General features: G+C 43.4%; 2 protein-coding genes and 1 long non-coding RNA gene across 9 annotated transcripts in view; 1 reads left to right on the top strand and 2 right to left on the bottom strand.

Annotated features, from left to right (window-relative positions):
- The window catches only part of SOS1 (SOS Ras/Rac guanine nucleotide exchange factor 1), a 54717-nt gene extending 42139 nt beyond the window's left edge, over window positions 1-12578 (bottom strand). The window contains exons 1-6 of one of the 2 annotated variants that reach the window (XM_065682112.1): window positions 12137-12160; window positions 10748-11192; window positions 8916-9321; window positions 3233-3358; window positions 874-1005; window positions 143-307 (exon numbers count right to left, since the gene is read on the bottom strand). In XM_065682112.1, coding sequence (XP_065538184.1) covers window positions 143-307; window positions 874-1005; window positions 3233-3274 — 339 coding nt within the window. In that variant the 5' untranslated portion in view covers window positions 3275-3358; window positions 8916-9321; window positions 10748-11192; window positions 12137-12160. Of the gene's footprint in view, window positions 1-142; window positions 308-873; window positions 1006-3232; window positions 3359-8915; window positions 9322-10747; window positions 11193-12136 lie in introns of both variants that reach the window. The other variant, XM_065682111.1, reaches the window with a different exon arrangement.
- A 147-nt stretch (window positions 12579-12725) lies between these two features.
- Window positions 12726-14015, top strand: LOC136015742 (uncharacterized). The gene is made up of 2 exons (XR_010613321.1): window positions 12726-12857; window positions 13722-14015. It is a non-coding gene; the product is annotated as an uncharacterized LOC136015742 (long non-coding RNA).
- A 3149-nt stretch (window positions 14016-17164) lies between these two features.
- The window catches only part of MAP4K3 (mitogen-activated protein kinase kinase kinase kinase 3), an 81418-nt gene continuing 78742 nt past the window's right edge, over window positions 17165-19840 (bottom strand). For all 6 annotated transcript variants that reach the window (XM_065682109.1, XM_065682110.1, XM_065682105.1 and 3 more), the window contains one exon: window positions 17165-18676. In XM_065682109.1, the coding sequence (XP_065538181.1) occupies window positions 18589-18676 (88 nt within the window). In that variant the 3' untranslated portion in view covers window positions 17165-18588. The remainder of the gene's footprint in view (window positions 18677-19840) is intronic.

Genomic DNA, 19840 nt, shown 5'->3' with positions numbered 1-19840 from the left:
CTATTATCGGAACAATATTTTATGGCAGTAATTTCTTCTTTCAAAGGTACAACACTCGATATACACAATAAGGAACAGACATTGTCCACTCAAAGCTTAACTAAAGTTTCCTGTTAACATGAGAAACAAGAACCAGGCTTACCTTATCAGCACACATTGCCACTTTAATATCTTGTTTTGTAATCTCATAATGTCTTATATTCCGCACATAATTCCCAACCAGTTTTAAGATGTCTGCAGAAATGTATTCTAATACTGCCACTATGTAAACAGACACTTGGTGGTCAATTTTGTAGCCTAGAACTTCCTGAAAGGAAAAAAAAAAAACCAAAACAAAGCATGTTCCACTGTTATTCAGACAACAAAACACACACCACAGGTTACAACTAAACCCAGGTAAGTTTAAGACCCTACTCAATAAACATTCACCACATATCCACAGTCCATTTTAGAAACAGAACAAATGGTCTGTAGGCCTGGACAAGAAAGTGTAGGTGTAGCTCTGCTGAAGTGACAATAGCCAATGACTGTGCCAAAACCCATACTTAAACATTTAGGGCTATTTCCAGAAGTTTCTTGAGCATTTTCTTAGTCGTGCAAAATGAAACAAGAATAATCAAATTTGGAACAAATGAGTTCTAGGCTTTGTTTATCGTAGAGAATTAACTAATTTTAAGGAAACAGGAATACAATTAAATGTATTTAAATATAATAAAAATGCTATTAAATAAACAGGAACACTTAGAACTAGGTAACAAATACAGATATTCTTAATCCTTTTTGTTTACATTTCAGGCAGCATACAGCCACTACATGAAACAAAGACATCAAATTCTAACTGCATTCTAAAAGCTGGACTGCACCACTGCTTACCTTTAATAAGGGATGGATTTTTTCTACTGGGAGAGATAACGGATTTCTTCGCTTCCTCTTCTCAATAGCAGACTGGGCATCAGCTATTGCCCATTTGTCAATAGGATGGGGAAAACTTTTTTGAACACGATCCTTAAAAAAAAACACAACTAAATGGTAAATCCACAATCTGCATGAGCTTAGCAATACTACTACATTATCAAATCACTTTCCATTACTTAACAAGGGAATATTTGCTAATGTTAGTATTTCAACTATAAAAGCTCATACAGTGTGCAAATTTTATTATTTTGGTACATGTTATTCACTACATTCGTAAGTTTGTATCAGAATATCATTATTATAGAATAATCTAGTGCTCAAAATTTGAGAAATACCAGATTTAAGTTGCCACTGCAGGCACAATTCACTCCCCTCGTGCGCTTGCCTAGTAATTCAATATTTAAATACATGACCACACTTTCTCCTAGTACTTTATTCCCTGTACAGAATGGTCACTGAATGAAATATGAGTTTTCTGTTTCACCTTTACTGATCAGGATGTGGTCCAGATTGTATATGTGCAAACTACTCTGATGATGGCAATGAACACAACAGGTAAAAATATGTCCAACAGCACCCACATATTTTAAAACAGTTTCATAGTCTACAGTTGGACCACATATGCCCCAGTTTATTTACTCCTTCCAGCAGCCAGGGTGACTGAGGGCACCTACCCTCTCCTGCTGGAAATCACACACAGGTCTCTGGAGGTTCAAAGCTTCAGTTTTTGGTAGCCCTGGTGTTCACAGACACCAGAAATTTAGTTTCTCTGATAACTTCGTATTTTATTTTTCAGACCACAGTTTCCACTGAGTGCTTCAGTTACAAGTGCTCACTTACGTAAATACAGCCCCCGTTTGAGCAACCACGAAATGAGGAAGATGAAGTTAATGACCTCTTACAATGATCTGGTACAGGACAAAGTACACAAAAACTTTCTAACAAAATAATTGGGACAGAATACAATTCTATAAAGGTGGCACCGATCTTTGCAAAGTACAGGCTTTTCTTATTCTCTCCTCATCGAAACAATTCTTCAAGAGGAAATCAGAGGTCCTGTAAAAAAAGTCTCATTCACTATCTAAAACCCCCAAAATAGTTCAGCCTGCTGACTGAACAATGAAGGTGCCCAGGGGCAATAAGAAATGTGTATGACCATATAATTAAAAACAGCATCGTTATGCATAAACACAAAGGAGGTAAACTGAGGTTGCCTGGTCATCTCTAATTCTTGCATTTCTCATCCTGATGCGACAGACTTGTCCTGCAATGCTGTGTGTCAACTTTTTTTGTTTTAAAAAAAATATTTAAAATACAGCATTAAACAATCTTCCACAAACCTCTTGTCTCTTGCACTGCCAGACCAGAATGATGTTGCAAAATAGGCCAGCCATTAATGGGGACACTGGAACACCATCAGAGGTGTCAGTGTTCAGAAAAGAAGAAGAAGCATGAAATTAATGAATCTTGAGCTCAGAGACAATTACTTTTACTTTTTAATTGAGTTTTGATTTTTTGTTGCTGGGTTGTTTTGGCTTTTTCTGTTAGTCCACTTTCTTCAGAATGTGAGGAAGTTGCATCTTATTTTGTTACCTACCCCAGCACAGGCACAGCCCCCAAGTACTGAAAACCAACAGGCACACCACACATGGAGTCTGTAGCTTGGCACCAAAATCTTCAAATCACAGTTAAGCACAAAGGGCTACCAAGATATTAATGGGTTTAGAAGCTTAAGTCATTTAGCTTAACTAATTCGCTTCTCAGATGGAAAAACTCTTCTCAGATCAAGCCTTCTTCTCAATCATCAAGCTGCTTTTCCAAGCAACAGACGTAGGTCTTTGAAAAGCCAACTGTAAGAGAACAGGTTCCTATACAGAGGAAAGAAGTGTTCCTCAGCTCATTCTGAGAAAGTGACTGAACTATTTTTGTTCAACTTTCCAGGACAGCAGGGTGTATATCACTCTAAATCACTGCTGAGACAGCAGCACAGAGCCTCAGACTAAGCAGCTATAGTTTGCATGCACTACCAGTGGGGGGAAAAAAGGCCTTTTGAAAGGAACCAGTCAGATTTACAAAAACAAGCTACATTCACCATCTATTATACAGTAATACAGTTCAGAGATAGTTTTACTGTGCATTGAACAACAAATTCAATTGATAAGAAAATCAGATGTTGGGTAAGTCAGCAGGCTTTATGCAGAAGGTACTGCTACAGAAAGAAAATTACTGCTTTCCTTTTTACACTGTGAACGATTAATATATTAACTTTTCATATAACAGTTCAAATTATTACAGGTTTAACAGTTATTCTCTATACCTCTACATCCAGGAAACTTCTTGGTTGGGCTTGACACAACATATTTAACAGCTGGAGAATTAACTCCTCCACATACTGCAATGCATCTTCAGTAGAGGAAAGTTTAGGATGGACTTGCACCTGAACCTATAGGGAATAGAAGAATTCCAGCTTTGAGTTTTGCTCTTCCCCAAACCACATACTTTACTTGCAAAAAAAAATGACAAATGAGGCAAACAGCTCAGGAAAATCCAACCCAGAACGTAGGTCTATTAAGGCACCCCAGACAAACATGAGTGAAACACTCACCTATACCTGACAGAAATACAATTGCTAAATGTATTCAAATTGCTGTGACGTTTAATGCCAAAAAAGCAGCTAATGAATAACAGTGCAATTAGGAAAACTGTTTTAAACCCCTGCACATAGTCATCTTTGTCCCCTAGATCTTAAACCACTGTTTGTACAATACATTTTAGACATGGCGGTTTTCTGTCTTTTACAACATATTGTTCATCGCTCAATCTATAATAATGAAATAGAGAACTTTTTCACAGGACTACAGAAACAGAAATGGTTTCAGCAGTATTTAGCCTTCCAATTATTTAATCCATTCTTGGGAAGCTTCCACTTGGTTAGCTTAAGTTTGTTTCCACACCAATGTTTAATATTTCAGCCTCTAGAGTGAAAAACACTTCTATAAAGGCCACAATGTTGCCCTGACACTAAGTGGCAGCTCAGAGATTTTACAGTTTGGTCTCCATACGTTTAGTTGTATAAGTGCTTGTAAATTCTCACTGGTGTAAATCCACTGAGGCAGATCCTCCTTGCTCCCCTTATTTTTCCAGACAGTGATTTAAGTTCTAAAACAAGCCTCCAGTATAGCTTTCCTTTGTACTTCTGTAGTTCAAAAAACAGCACAGTTTTAACCAGTTTCAATTTCAGGTACACAAAGCTCAGTACCTCAGATCTCAGGCAGGTAGTTTTAACCTCAATCCTACTACACTGATGGCAAATATGCCAGAGCAAGCTTACTGCTAACTTTCGCAATGCATCTTTCAAGCCCCAGTTTCATCATTTTAGCATTCTACTGTACACAACCCAAAATGCCTCCAGTTCGCCCAATCACTATCACAAGATTGTAACTACCTTAAGCCAAAACCCAACAATCCAAGTATCAAACCCAGACCTATGTTAAAAAAATTTAATTTCACACCCAAGATTTCATTCCTGTTTGCAGTTATAGCAAGAATTAAGTGTTATGAAGTTCAAACACAACAGCATCAAATAGAAATCTACTTGCCTGCTAAGGCACTCATTAGTTTGAAAACTTCATGTCTGGGCATAGTCCTGGTGCTCATATAACCACTGCTGAGATTTAAATACACAAGATCATGCGCTTAGTTTCCTGCAGACTGCATACCCTTATGCAGCAGGTCTTAAAAAAAAAAAAAAAAAAAAAAAAAAAAAAAAACACCTCCAGAAGTTACAGCTTTTTAAACTTAAAAGCACTCTGACAAAAATAGAACAGAACTTCTCTCCATTTGACTAGCCAACACAACTGTTTTAATTATGCCAACAGTTTCATTTTTCCTAAGAAGTTCACCGTACACAGCTACAGAATGTGTTTGTGGAGATGCCCGAGTAACAGCATGCCCAGCAGTCCCAAGCATTATTTACAATTCAAACACTGACATCTAAAATACTGTACCAGCTTGGAACATCTTAACACCAGAAATTACAGACTTGCAGAAGTATTCTCTTAAAGATCAGAGCTGATCCGAGCTGCCTGGAAAATGCTGCCTTTAATGTTTTGCTGGGTTTTTTTCTAAAGCAGAACTGAACAAATTTCTACCACATTCTCCCTACAGTATACTCTGGCACTTTGTATTTTGAGAAGCATTAAATTACCAAGTCAATCCAACAGTAAAAATACACAGAATGATAAACCAGAGTGATGAAGAGCAGCTCTAGTTTCTCCTTTACTTAGAGAACAGATTGTGGACTTAAATAGCCTCATTGCAACTCTTTCAGTCTAACACAGAGTCTATAGGAATAAATAAAAATACCACATCAGGCTGTGACCTGAAACATTATCTGTAGTCAGCCGAAGCAGAGTCAACAATAATAACCTACTCCTAGTTCAGGAGATAAAGTTCCAAACATTTTTCCTAAGCATTTATGTTTGGGGGGCAATTACATCATTCTTCTCAAAGGCCACTGTCTTATGGCACTTTCAAGCTCTACTTTAATAGACTATCCATCTCAGCAAAGGAAAACATCATGAGGTGTCACTGGTATGCCAGTGTAGTTTATCTATATTAGGTAGTAAATAAGCTTCATCACTACTTAAGTGAGATTTAGTATCATTTAGAGTTCAAAGTCATACAAGCGAAAGCAAGAAAACAAGGAGACTAACAAGGAAAATTACAGGATAGCTGGTGTACAATTATCACAGGAACGTGTAATTTCAGCATCTGCACTAATGTAGTACCTAAAGGCTCAGACCGAGAGTTTAAGAGTGTTATTTGAGGGTACTCAATGCCAGTCCCAAGAAGTCCATTATCTAAGACATGATGCAAGACTGGGTAATATGAAAGATTTAGTAAGAGAAGACAAGAAATGAGAACATCGGTTAGCATACAGCATCACGTGGCCAGTTTCAAAAAGAAGATCCAGCTACCAGGGGGTTTCCATCTTTCTCAAAGTCAGCTCAGATTTTAAATTAAAAAAGCTGGGCCACCCTGACTTACCATCCTTGAAAAGGAGGAGCATAGCTTGAATCCCTTCACAGTCCTATGTTAGGAACACACATGATAAAAATAGACTAACAACTTCTGAAGTGTAGTGATGTTTAGATAAGATTCTTATCTTAAATAATGACAGAACCTATGCCTTCCCTCCTACTTATCCATTCCCCCCCTCCCCCCCCAAGTGTCTGTCTTATAAGGGAAATTATTAAAAGAGCAGCTTAAGATCTTTTCACAAAAGCTTTCAATCCTTTGGAATACCCCAACAAATTCTAATGGGTAAATACAATCTGCATCAGCTACAAATCCCAACCTCCACAGCTCTGTTTTCACTCATATGATCGCCTTTTTAAATGTCCAGTCTTCTCAGTCTTTCTTAGTTCTCAAAAAGGAAAGATCAGGATTCTCTTTATTTAAAGATAAGCTTTTCATGCTGTTTAAGAACAGGAGACAAGGAGTGCCTGCTCAGAAAAATCCTTGGTTGTCTTTTTCTGTCTTCCCTTAAAATCAACAAAAGTAAGGAATTTCTATCAGGAATGGCAACAGCTTTAAAATTACAGCAACCATAAATCTAAACTGCCAGAAAACGTCAATAACTAAAAAAAAAAAAAAAAAAATAAAAATAATGTGCCTAATAAATAATTCAAAGATAAATGTATCTGATCTTACTTTATAATCCTTAGCAACTTTTTTTATATAGCTTTCTCAAACCATCCCTTTCAAATTCTACATAAGAAATTAGAACATAAACACACCCACAAGCCTTGTGGTAAGCACCTAGACAAAACCCCGAAACAAGTTTCAGTTAAAGCACTGCAGATCGAACAAGTTTCAGCTTCCACAGAGCCTTGGTCTCTGACTGGTCCAACACAACCCCTAGGCTGGCCACAAGATGATCCAAACCTGGGGCTAAACTGAGACTCAGCAGCTCATTCTGCACTAGAAAGATGTGTCTTTTAACATGTAAGACTCACACAGCGAATTTAACAAACTGATTGATACTAAACCACACTTCCTCAGCAACAGTTTCTGGTTATGTCTTCCCCAAGCAGCTATGAGGAAAAGACTACTTTATGTCAACCATGAAGCTGAAAAATTTCAACTTACAGTGAAAACACCTCTCCAAAGACTTCTTAAAGAAACTTCAAGTGTTTCACAAAAACACCAGCCTGATGCTCCCAAATCATCATTAACAATCAACGCAATCAGGCAGTTGTTCTGCTAAATCCAGAACACACCAAAAAAACCACAGATGTGAAAGGCTCCAGAGAGAACAACACAGAACTGAGTCCCTAAGGAGCAGAAGAAGCTCCAGCAGCTTCAGAAAAGTGCATAACACAAACATCATTCTAAAGCTACCTAACAAACTTAAATGAAAGCAAAGCATCTGATATTGCTGTTTAGGGATAAGTTTTTTTCATATCTGGGCAAGAAGACACATCTATGGGGATTGTGCCAAGAAGCCACAGTCTGAATCAAAATCCAATGCTGCTAAAGAACAACTGCGCTTCACTGCTGAGTACAGGCACTGCCACGCTGCCAGTCTTCCTTGGTGGTGGCTGAAGTGCTTGTAAGAAAGTGTGTGAAAGAAAAAAAACAATTATATTTACCACATTTTGTTAATAAAACAGAAGCTATAATGAGACAAAAGGCCAAGCTATTTTCCAAAGCACTATCAGAGAGGTTGAAACTTTACTGACTATAGGTATTTCTCTACACCTTTCCTAAACCTAAAATTTTCTAAACCTTCACAGACACAGCTGATTCAACTGATTATTAGTAGAAACGACTTGGCCACTGAGTATGAATTTCTGTGGGAGAAGAAAGAGAATTTTCTTCACCTCTGTAACTTTGTAAGTTGCCACTAATGTTAAAATCCTTGTTTTCACTCAACATACCTTTTGTTAATTTTCTCTTAATTTCTACAAAACTGCTGACAAGCAACTGATCACTGCACCCATAAAGGATTAAGTATTTTACGTACAGCTCGCATAGATGAGTGTACTCACAGTGCAGGCACTCCATAAAAAGGGTTTTTCTTTTCTATTCTTGTACATCTTTGCTGATATTTGGCAACCCTGCCCATATTTTGTTATTCTGATCAATCAAAAATCCAGTAAGTTAAACCAAATACAAATGTCTTGGATCTACACTTCAGTAACAACTCAGCAGCCACAAGACTTAGATTTTTGCCAACATTTCTCCTGACGTACCAAGGCAGCAGTATTAGACTGCACCAGTGAGCACATGAAAAATGTACAATAAAGACTTCAACCATAGGAGAATCTTGACTTTATCCTCCATGGCCACCAGATTCCAGAACCCAAAGGAATCAGAAATTAAGTATGTTCTACATCTGCAGTGAAGCAGTGCCAAGAATAAGAAATGCCCTTCTAAGTAGCAAGTGGTAACTGTATTGTCATTGATTCGAAGAACTAGGTAATTGTAAGTCAGGTAGAACTATCTTTGACAGCCGCAGCAACCCGAGCACTCTGTAGTCACTGAAGCAGCTTTTCTTATCTCTTTTGCTCCATGAATGGTACAGAAGACTGACTGTACAACATATGGAGTACATGAAAGCACACTGTCTGGAACAGCTCCTTTAATTGAGGAAGCAAATCCCCCTCAGCTGTCAAGCCACATCAGTCCAATCATTTTGACCACAACAAATTCGGACAGCACCCCTTGTTAATTGCTCAACTGATTCCAAACAACTCAAGGTACACAAACAGCGTAATATCCATGTGGTAAGAAAGTTCTGCTTTTTCCTCAGTCATTGAGTTGCTCAAGTTATCAGTAAGGATGATATGCTCCCTACTGCAAAACCCAACATATCAGGGAAGAAGCAGGTCACAGGTATGCAGAAAAATTCTGACTGCATAAACAAGAGTTATACAAGCAAGATGAAGCCATGAGGAAAGATGTTTAGGAAGAGCTATCAAAACAAATTATACATTTTATACTGGTCATAATCCATTAGCGAAAGAACACCAATGTTGGAAGAGGCATCACTTTGCAGGTGTCCCTTCTGAGTCCATTTTGCAAGGTGTATTAGAAGTTTCCACTTCCAGGCACCCGAGAGCTCTGGTGTTTCATGTATCTTGAATCCTTTGTCTTCAGCCCCAGCATCTCACCTTCTTTTCATCTCCAATAACTACAATTTCAGACACCAGCTGTTATTCTTACTTGCTTTTCTTGTACCTCATGACCACAATTACTGTCCTTCATCACAACCTGGGATTTCTGCAATATTTTGCTGCTTCAGAATAACAGTGATGAGGCAGAGAAACATCTCAGTACACATCATTTTCTTCTTAACCGAGTACAGCAGAGTCTATCTTGACAGCATCTGAAGGCGAACTGGAAGAAAAGGGATGACATTATGATCTGAATGGTACAAGAGCTGGTTTTTGTAAATGCAGCTGTTTAATGCAAATACAGTTCTACTGTTAAGGTTCACATCTAATGAAATACAAGGCATACTCTCCTAAAAATTTGTTAACACAGGGAGAGATTATTCTTACCTCATATTCTTGGTTTTGTTGCTTGATAAAAAAAACAGAATCAAAATCAAATATCATTGGGAGAGACGGGGGGAGAAAAAGCTATTTGCAATTATTCAACAACACCTATTTTTTAAGCAAGTGATTCTGAGGCTGTAGTTTGAGCTCCCCACTACAAGCCAGCTCACAGTTAATAAAGGGGCAATGGCATTTTAATGATTCAATACACATGTGGCAGCTTCCCCCAATAGCTGCAAACACTCCATCCTGATATATATACTTTAACAATGTTAAATTAAATGCCACTCTTCTCATCAGAGATATTAATTCTATATAGGTCTTACCAAACTATTAGTACTAGGTCTAATTTCCAGCTATGCAGGAAATCATCACAACCCTGATCATGCATCTACCTGCTTTCATGGTGTAGTTCAGAAAGCAGCTTGCTGTCACTACCCGAGAATGAGTGTCAGCAACTGGTCAGCTAATGGGGGAAATGAAGGAAAGGTTCTCCTTTAGTAACAACAGGATGTACATGAGCTTCAGATAATCCGAGTCCTACTGAGACAGCATGCTCTGGCAATTCAGCAGACAAAGCCACCATGTACTAGTTTTCCTCTAGGACAGTTCTGCCCTTTGACCTCACTGGCATATGCTGCCACATTCCCTACTTTTCTAGTGCCACATGCTGGCCTCCAGGTACAGCTCAGGTCTTTGGCTAGCAGAACAAGGGGTCAGTGTCTCAAACCCGCTGACTGCAAAGCTGCAGTTTCGCACCTCTCTTGCGAACAACGACAGACGATTGTCAGATCAAGTATGCTGCAATGTTAATGGTTTTGCCTGCCACCTATGACAGGTTCGCTATTTTATGGGGCCTTTATTAGAGCTAAACACCCTAGCCAACACTACTTACATCTATATTCTCCATTAATGAAGCAGCCATTTATATAACAATTTAACATTTTCATCTGTTATTTTATAGTTTTTCTGTAACTCAAGTAGTCAGCTGCTCAATAAAACAGGTGACAATATGGGCAGATTTTCCATTTCTACCTTTAGAGGGACAGCACTAGTAAGCAGCAGAAGGCTGTACTTTTGGAGCACAGCCGGCAATAGCCGCAGAGAAGATCAGAAACAGGTGATGTGAAAAACTGAGGTCAAAAGAATTAACACCTGCCAGTTGGCTGCAGATTTGAGTGCAAAGCCTTCAGAACTAACTCTTGCAACCCCTCTACCCACAGTAAGAAACAGAGCACAGCACAACATAACCAAGACAACTATACCTTGCAGGGCCAGTTTGTCATCCGTGGTAGCTTGCCATCATTAACCTTCACTGTTGACTTCAGACTTCACAATTCTTTCCCCCCCACAAGGAATTTATCCAGCAGCAAGCATCTTTAACGCAGGGTAACTCCACAAATGGCTTGTCTTCTTGGGAAGAAATCTTGCACTTCAGATGCAGCAAGTAATTCCAAAGTCTTAGCTCACAGTTGACTCAAATTCTCAGTCTGTGTACTCCAGTAATTAGCAGTGAGGGTCATCCCAAATTTAATAAACCTCTGCTAGACCATGGAATAAACCATCCTCCAAAGGAATGAACTCTTGCTGGTTGAGATCTTGGGTAGCTCCAGTTTCCAAGCAGGCTGGGTGGCTGTCCAAGTGCTTACAAGCACCACAGGTAGCAGTGAGTTGTACAGTTGGCTCAGAAGTATAGTTTCAAAGAAGTGACTACTGATCAGGGATAAGACATTAACAGTACATGCCATGGATGAGACAAGCAAAAAGACTTCCAAGAACTGGCTGCAACCACAGTGTTGGAGACCTCAAAGCACATACCCAGAAAAGCAAGGTAATACATTGTAAATTAGGAAGAAATATTGCATCAGTACAAATGCAATATTCTAGACTTCCAATCCATATAGGGGATGCAGAAGTTCAACTAGCCCTAGCAGCAAAAGTTGCAGTTAATCCCTGTAACTAGACAGGCTCATAAAGCATTGCTGTGTACAACTAAAAAGCATCAAGTTCTGCAACCTGAAGTCAGTTCAAGCAGTGGTGTCAGAAGCCTCTTGTTTCTTAAGACTTCTACTTGCTGGGCTCTGGCTGCAGAAGTGGAAGAGGAGCCCTCACCATGTTTTCTTTCTTCCAAATACTTTCCACACCACAGGCGCAAGCTTCACCATCCCGAGGGAGCAAGACACGCTAGTTTGTCCTAATGAAGCCTTCTCAGCAAAAAGGTATTTAAACCAAGAGAAGCTTAACTGAAAGTCATTAATACTGAACACTAATTAACCAAAATTCTCTTAGCAGTTCCTCATAACGAACCCTCCCCGAACCGTGTCACTTCTGGGCTTAAGGAGCCCAGCAGAAACCCGCAGCAGCATTTCTTGCTTCCTTTTCGGCGAAGGGGGGCCGGGACCCGCCTGTCCTTTAACCATATTTTATCTACACGGCTCCATCTGTCACAGCATCGCCCCAGCGCCGGAACCCGCGCAGGGCCGCCAGGACCCCTCCGCGGCGCCCGCTAAGGCCGGCAGGGTGGCACCGCCTGAGCCCCGCCGAGCCCTACAGCCGCGTCCAGGGCGCCGGTCGGCGCCGCTAACCTCAGCTCGGCCGAGGCGCGGCCCACCCTGCGCCGAAACCGCGGCCCGAGGCCCCGCTCCCCCCCTCACCTTCTTGAGGGCGGGCACCAGCAGCCCCCGCCACTTGGGCGCGTTCTCCTCGCTGAAGAACTCGTAGAGCAGCGGCTGAGCCTGCATGATGATGCCGCCGGGCCCGGCCCGCTCGGGGAGGCGGGCGGGGCGGGCCGGGCAGGCCGGGCCGGGAGCAGGGAGGAGGCCGCCGCGGGAGGGCTGGGCGCCCCTCAGCAGGAGGCCCGGCGGCCCCCCACCGCCGCCGCCAGCACCGGCGGCAGGCCCGCAGCGGCGGCGGGAGGAGGCGGCGGCTGCAGCATTCCCCGCTCCCGGCTCTCGGAGGCGGCCCCGGGAGGGGGGAAAGGGGAAGGGCGGCGGGGGGGGGGCGGTGGGAGCGGGGTCACGCGGCGCGCGGGCCGCTGAGGGGCGGGGTCGGGCGCCCGAAGCGCGAGCGCCGCCGCCTCCTCCCCGCTCGCCAGGCTCCCGTCCTCGCCCGCACGGCGGAGCGGCCGCGGCGCATGCGCGGCGCAGCGGCGCCCCCAGCGAAGGACCGCGCCTGCGCACCCGCGACGAGCGGTGGGGCCTTCCTCCCCTCTTCGGCGGAAGTGACTCGAGGCGGCGGCCGCGCCCCCCTGCGGGTTGGAGGTGTGCGGCGGGCGGGGGGGGGTGCGCGGTGAGCCCCGTGCTGCCCCCCCGCGGCTGCCCCCGCCGCTGCAGCGCTGGCGGCCCGGGGAGAGCCGGGCCCGGGTGCGGCCCTCGGGTAAGAGGCGGGGGGCTCCTTCGGTCGCACAGGCCGGGCTGCAGGCGGGCTGCACCAAGGGAGGGTCTGGCAGTGGAGGAGTGGCCCTTCGAGGGTCTAGGAAAGAGAGAGGGCTTTGGAGCCTTGTCAGAACCCCCAGTGGATGTGCTCGGGCAGGTAGGGCCCCTCCGCACCTTTCTCCTTGCTTGTTCTGCTGCGGTCATGCTGATAACGATGCCCACAGGGCTTGGCTCCCTGCTCTCCTTACAGTATACCCTGGCTGCATCAAAAGGAGCATGACCAGCAGGGCGAAGGAGGTGATCCTGCCCCTCTACTCTGCTCTTGTGAGACCTCACCTGAAGCATTGTGTGCAGTTCTGGTGTCCTCAACATAAAAAGGACATGGAACTGCTGGAACAAGTCCAGAGGAGGCCACGAGGATGATCAGGGGACTGGAGCACCTCCCGTATGAAGACAGGCTGAGGAAGTTGGGGCTGTTCAGCCTGGAGAAGAGAAGGCTGCGTGGAGACCTCATAGCAGCCTTCCAGTACCTGAAGGGGGCCTATAGGGATGCTGGGGAGGGACTCTTCGTCAGGGACTGTAGTGACAGGACAAGGGGTAACGGGTTAAAACTTAAACAGGGGAAGTTTAGATTGGATATAAGGAAGAAGTTCTTTACTGGAAGAATTCTGAGGCACTGGAACGGGCTGCCCGAGGAAGTTGTGGCTGCCCCATCCCTGGCAGTGTTCAAGGCCAGGTTGGAAGGGGCTTGGAGCCACCTGGTCTAGTGGAAGGGGTCCCCACTCATGGCAGGTGGTTGGAACTGGATGAACTTTAAGGTCCCTTCCATGACCTTAAGATAATAAAATTCTATGATTCTCGCCAGCCTCCCTCACCAAGGATGACCTGGAGCAGAAGGAGATGGCATCTGCAAGTGACAACCAACAGTCTGCTCAGAGCTGGAGGTGGTGGGGTGGTGTTACTCTTCCCTGGAGAGCTCTGTCACTCCCTGTTGGAAAGACAACCTAATCTCACCTGGGGACCAGGATCAGAGATAAACACACCCCATTCAAGCAGCACAAGAACAGCCTCAAGGGTGAATACTAAGCTTGGTTTGTGGGAAAAAAGGGCAGGAAAAGCAAAGCTGGGATGCAAATAAACCCCAGTCCTGTGTAAACAACAGGACAAGTCCATGGTGGCCTGCAGGGCCAAGGGAGGAGAATGATGCTGGAGATGAAAAGCAAATTATTGTGCTCTGCTTTATAAAGCAAGGGGTCAGGGAGAGCCCAAGGGACCAGGAGAGCTGCAATTGGCGAGCACAGAAAAGGACAGATGCATGAAAATCTTCACTGGCCGCTGGAAGGAAGGTTTAGGACCAGCTTTTCTGTTGGGAAGAGAGCAAAATACCTTGAGTCTCTCTTCCTCAAGGACTGTTTGTGCAGACAGCTGTCAGGAATGGTATGTGTGTTGGGAGCCTCACTTAATTAGTGTTTGTATAGTGCTCTGAGGACAGGGGATGTTCTTGAGCAGTACTTTAGCAGGTAATGGTGGAGCCTCTCAGAAAGAGCTGTCTTCGCCACACAGCTCTGCCTCAGGTGTTTTTTCTCCAGACAGATACTACTGTCTGAAAGAGCCAGACTGCAGCTTGGAGTTTGCAGAAACAGGATGCCAAAGTGGAAATATTCATGTCTCAGAGCTATTTGCTTGGTCTAGCAGCCTGCTTGTGCAGTCAGGGACACCATCACAGCATCTCACAGACTGCAGAGCTGCTGCACTCACTGCCTTATACTGAAAAAGCAGTGTGTTGAAGCTTAAATCTTCAGCTGCTCCAAAGTACGTGCAACACGGTGTAAAACTGCACCAGGGCTCTGCTCTCCAGCCCCTCCCTTTGGAAATGAAGGTACCAGGACTCCTGAATACCAGTGAATGGCTTACAGCATCTCTTTCCTTCAAACAAGCCAGCACCAGGTAACATGAGTTTGCAGGCACTGTGTTTGGTTGGTTCAGACTTTCACTAAGGCCACAGGAAGAGCCTGAGCTCTTCTTCCATCCAGAGCCACCAGCTGATAGCTTTCCTCTCCTGGCTTTCAGTGCTGTTTCAGTGCCCCCTGCCTGGCACTGGGGTCTATTGGTTCTGACAGGCAGTTTGGGTTCCTCACTGACCTCCACCTGATCGCACAAACTCATTTCATGTGCTGCATGGGAGGGTGCAGCTTTGCTTGGAAAGCAACTAAACAAGACGTAACTATCTCCAGGGCTGCCTGAAGAGCTGTTGCTGCACTGCTCATGGCAAATAAACCAGTCTATATAGCAGAATAGGAAAAGTCTTGTGAGTCCACTGGAGAGCAGAACACAACTGAAGGCAATAGGATGCTGTCCCAGGCCACTGGCTTTCATAGGGACATAAGTGAGAAGAATTTGAATCATCAGGGAACAAAGGAAGCTCAGTGGCATGGGGAGGTGCAGGGAGGTAAAAGCAGATCATCCCACTACCTAGGTCAGGATCAGCCTCGCTGATGTTGCTGTCAGGAGCAGAAGCCAAAGACCACAGCCAGTGCAGTGGTATGCAGGTGGCACAGGGACACTTGGGATGCCCCAGTGCTGCTGGATGAGGAACAGGACAAGGCGGAGGCTCATGGCAGCCCTTCTTCCCCATACTGTGCTGAGGACTGACCAAGCAATGTGCACTTACAAGGCGTTACAGCACCCCTTTAACATCAGCAGCTGCCACTGGGAATGTAAGGAGGTACTGACAGGAGCTGATGATGTTCTGTATTCAGCCTCCAAAACAGTGCTAGGAACAGGTACCTGTGAGAGAAATGCATCAGGGACCTGAATTTGAATATGTTGGATTTAAATGAGCTATAAAGGGAAAATCTGTACCCAAGGAGATGCTGCCCAAGGAAGGAAGAAGATCCCTAGCACCAGTAATCCACCTGTATTATATTGAACCCAACCACCCTCTTTCTCAAGTCATCACATCCTGTTTCTGACAGGGGCAGGCACCACTGCATGGAGAGATGCGCAAGAACAGGACAAAAGCAGTGTCCATTCCCACATCCTCTCAGCCTCCAGCACTTTTGCAATAAACCCAACCAACCTCACTTCTTTATTCTCAAGTTCAGCCCCTGCACTGGTCAAACCTTGCTGCCAGGTTGGTAAATGCCCCATCTTGTGGACACATTATGACACATTTCTGCCCAGTAGGAGCCAAGACAGAAGCCAGCGTGGAAGGGGCTGGGAGGACAGAGGAACGGGGAAGCTACACAGGTTGTTAGAGAAGCCATGTCAACTAGCTGTAGGCAGAAGCCTTGCTCTAACCTCATTATGCCTATGATTTAGTTTCCTAGCTCTGACTGCTCCCACCACACTGATCACGATCTTGCATGAGCACAGGGATGGTGGAAGCTCCCACTGAATTGTCTCAAGGAAGCTTTCATTTCATGACAACAGCCCATCTAGCAAAGGAGATCAGACATCCAGATTTCAGGGCTTAACTGGGGACAGCTGCCAGCCAAGGAGCCAAGCAGCTCAGGGTGGGGGAGAGGCAGTTTTGTGACACAGGCTCCAAATCCTGCAACAGGATAATTCCTCAAAAAGCAGGAAAACAAAGATTTGAGACAAGTGTGCCCTAGCACGCTTCCCTTCTTCCCACGTGCCATTACCCTGTCCTCTTTATTCTTACCTCTTCCAGCTGCATCCTTGCACCCAAAATGCTCAACCAGAATAAAACCCACTATCCCTTAGCTTCTGTTGCTTGTAACTCAGCAATGGCCTAACAGCCCCAAACAGCCCCAGCTGCTGCAGAAACTCCAGAGGAGGAAGCATATTTACAGCACATCAGCTATACTGTACTTGATTAAAATTTAGTTACTTTGAGCACATCCAAGTGAAGAGCAGACCATGGAAGGCAGGACAGAAATCCCCCTTGGGCAGCAGCACAAGTATGCTGTGCAGCACACGCAAGTCCTAGCCTTTTCTGGGAATTCAGCTTCTCGGCAGTAGGGCTTACATTACCACCTCTCCCACAGGGCAGAGCTGAGGTTCAGTTCAAGGGAATAAATGAGATGGGGCCAGCAGAGGCAGAGAGCTGAATCCCACAGGCAAAAATAGCCCTGCTAAAAAAAGGCAATTAGTTTTACAATTAACAGAGGTGGAAAAGCAGGTGATGGAGGGAAGGAATCAAGCAAACTTGAATTGGGAAAGACTTCTCTCAAATACATACATCCATTGCCTAAAGGCTAAAAGGGTATTAAATGCCTAACCTCAAGTTCTAGCCTAAATTAAGTTGAGCTGCAGTGACCATTCATACATTCAGAAATGCCCAGCTTCTGTGTTTGGCACAAACATTTAATAGCAGAATTCAAAACTCAGTATGTTCCATTTTAGTCTTATGTGGAAAATTAGTGCAGGTGATAATCTAATTGTACAACAACATGTTAAAAAAAGTTTATTTTACATTATATACATTAGGAAACATATTTCAATTACTAATCACAACAATAATGCAGGCCATAAATCGCTTTAAATTTAGTTTGGTTTTAGTGTATATTATCACAATAAAAGATAAAGAACATATACAAAAGAAGGAGTCAAATGTGTGCATTTTGCTAAAACTTGGCATTTACATATTCCATTGGAAACCAGCAATCAAAAATACTTCTGATCAAAACTAAGTTCCTGTGATGCGTAGTAACCATTGTATTGTTTCAATGAGGTAGTAACTAAATTATTTTGGCCATGTGTTAACATCCTAAAAATCAAGAAAAGTGTGAAAATGGTTATAAGGCCAAAAAAACCCCCAAAGTCAAGAATGGCAACATCTTTGAGCCATTTCCACAATGTGGAATGTTGCTCCTTTTCATTATGATATGAATCTATTTAGTAAGATGAACAGTAATACTAATTGTTATCATTGTATACACTAATAATTCAAACACCTATTGCAGTGTTACAGCCAGGTACCACTATTCTGGGACTGACACCCATCCAGAAAGTACTGTTTTCAAGCATAGAGCAATAATCATAAGGAGAGTTTTAATTAAATATAAAAATACAGGTGTTTAACTGGTTTGTTTCACAAAGAAAACTACCCAAGTAAACTAAAAAAAGGAACTCTGAAGCCCAAGTCATATCCACAAAGTCACAGCTTACCTTTGTGACTAAATACATCACATCTCAATACATTGTGCAAACATGAACACCAGTGTGTTGCATCAAAATTAAAACAAGATTGTAATCTGATTACAGCCTTGGTTACAATTTCTAAAAGTTAAGATTTATTTGTATTAGTAAATTACATATAATAAAATACAATAGTGTTGTTAAATGTACTATATTTGTTGCTAGCATCCCACTTTTTATAATAAACACATGAGAAGTCCTTAAAATAGTACCCCCATTTCGTTTTTGCATCCTCAGTGACTTTTACATCTGTACAGGTAAGACACTTGTACTAAACAGGGGGGCCGCTATCTACAGGAAGTCAGTGTAGGTCTTCACCAGTAAGTTTCACTGAAAAATACTGCATATGTACAAAGATTACATAACAGTAAATTAAGCACTTCTGTGGTATCATAATGCTCATGTGTCCATACCACAAACAATTCTTGTCTTCCTCTCATGCCACAATAAATTATGAAGTAACTGAAGTGGGGTTACTGCAGCTTCTGTGCAATTTCAACCAGCCATGGATGCTGCTGCAGCAGGAGTGTTCTCTTGTCATGGCGAGCTGCCTTGCCATGCCCTCTTTCTCAGTAACTGTTCTCATGCCCTGCCAGGATATATAAATTGCTGTTGGCTGTTGGGTTATCCGTCGGCCTACTCTCCAGCACCACAACCCTACAATGAAAATAAAAGGAGACATAGTCAAATAAACTTTCATTTAAAAACGTCTCTGGATGTAACTGCAAATATTCTTTGCCAGGATCCATCTGACTGGTCATTATTTCTCTTTCCCTGAGGGCCTCTAATCCAAATGCCTCTCAAAGCAAGACCAACCTCAAAAGGTAGCTTGGGATCTTGTCCACGTGAGGTCTCCAAGGATCATCACATCTTCTCTGAGCTCTTACTGCAGTGTTCAGCTATCCTCACTGTGATGTTTTCCCCTTTTATCCAGCTGGAATTTCCCTTGCTGCAAGGTATGCCTGTTGCCTCTCATCCTTTCCATGGGAGCTTCTGAAGAGGGTTTATCACACCCCTAACTAATGCTTCCCCTGAGCTTTGCTCTGGTTCTAAAGTCATTAGTCTGCTCTTGGCCACTGAACAGAACAGATGACCAAAGCTGATTCTTCTGTGAGCATTTCCAGTCTTTCCCTGAGCCTATGTAACCTAAATCCAACAAAACAGAAGCTTCCTGCAGCTCTGAGAGTCCCAGAGATAAAGACTTGCAGGATGAGAGTCCTCAAGGAAAGGACCGCTATGTGCAGAATCTTCTCTTTCCCTCTTTTCTTGCCACTCACTTTTGACCAGCAGAGACAGGAGACTCTGTTAGCTGGACCTACACTGCTACTGCAAAGACTGTAAGGATGTCCCAGATCAGACCTTTATCATTGAAGGAGAGAAATCAACAGCACAATTGTTTCACAAACTGAGATTTTTAAATCGGACAAGGACTGCTAAAATTGCTAAATGGACCATGTTCCTGATTGAATTCTCCTCCAGAAACACCCTGTAGTGAAGGCAGATTGTGGGAAATCCAAATCCAAGGAGAGGGTGATTGCTTCAGAACGACATCAGTCAGAAAACCTAACCTCTGCTCAATGTGCTCCACAAAGGCAATGACACCTCATGTCACGAGGAGTTTCCTGCCCACCAGGAGAAAGCAACACACAAGCTCTTATCAGACTGATGTCAGGTTTTTGGCTTCTCAGAAGCCCAGTTCCTATGAACTGCCTAGGAAATGACGTGTTATGGAAAACGGTTTCACAGCTCAAAATATGACAAAGCTGCAAACAAAACAGTATCTGAAGAAATTGGAACTGATGTTTATTGCAGTGCAATAAA

Source organism: Lathamus discolor, chromosome 5 (assembly GCF_037157495.1).
Source record: "Lathamus discolor isolate bLatDis1 chromosome 5, bLatDis1.hap1, whole genome shotgun sequence".
NCBI lineage: Eukaryota > Metazoa > Chordata > Aves > Psittaciformes > Psittacidae > Lathamus > Lathamus discolor.
This window is presented reverse-complemented; position numbering and strand designations above follow the sequence as displayed.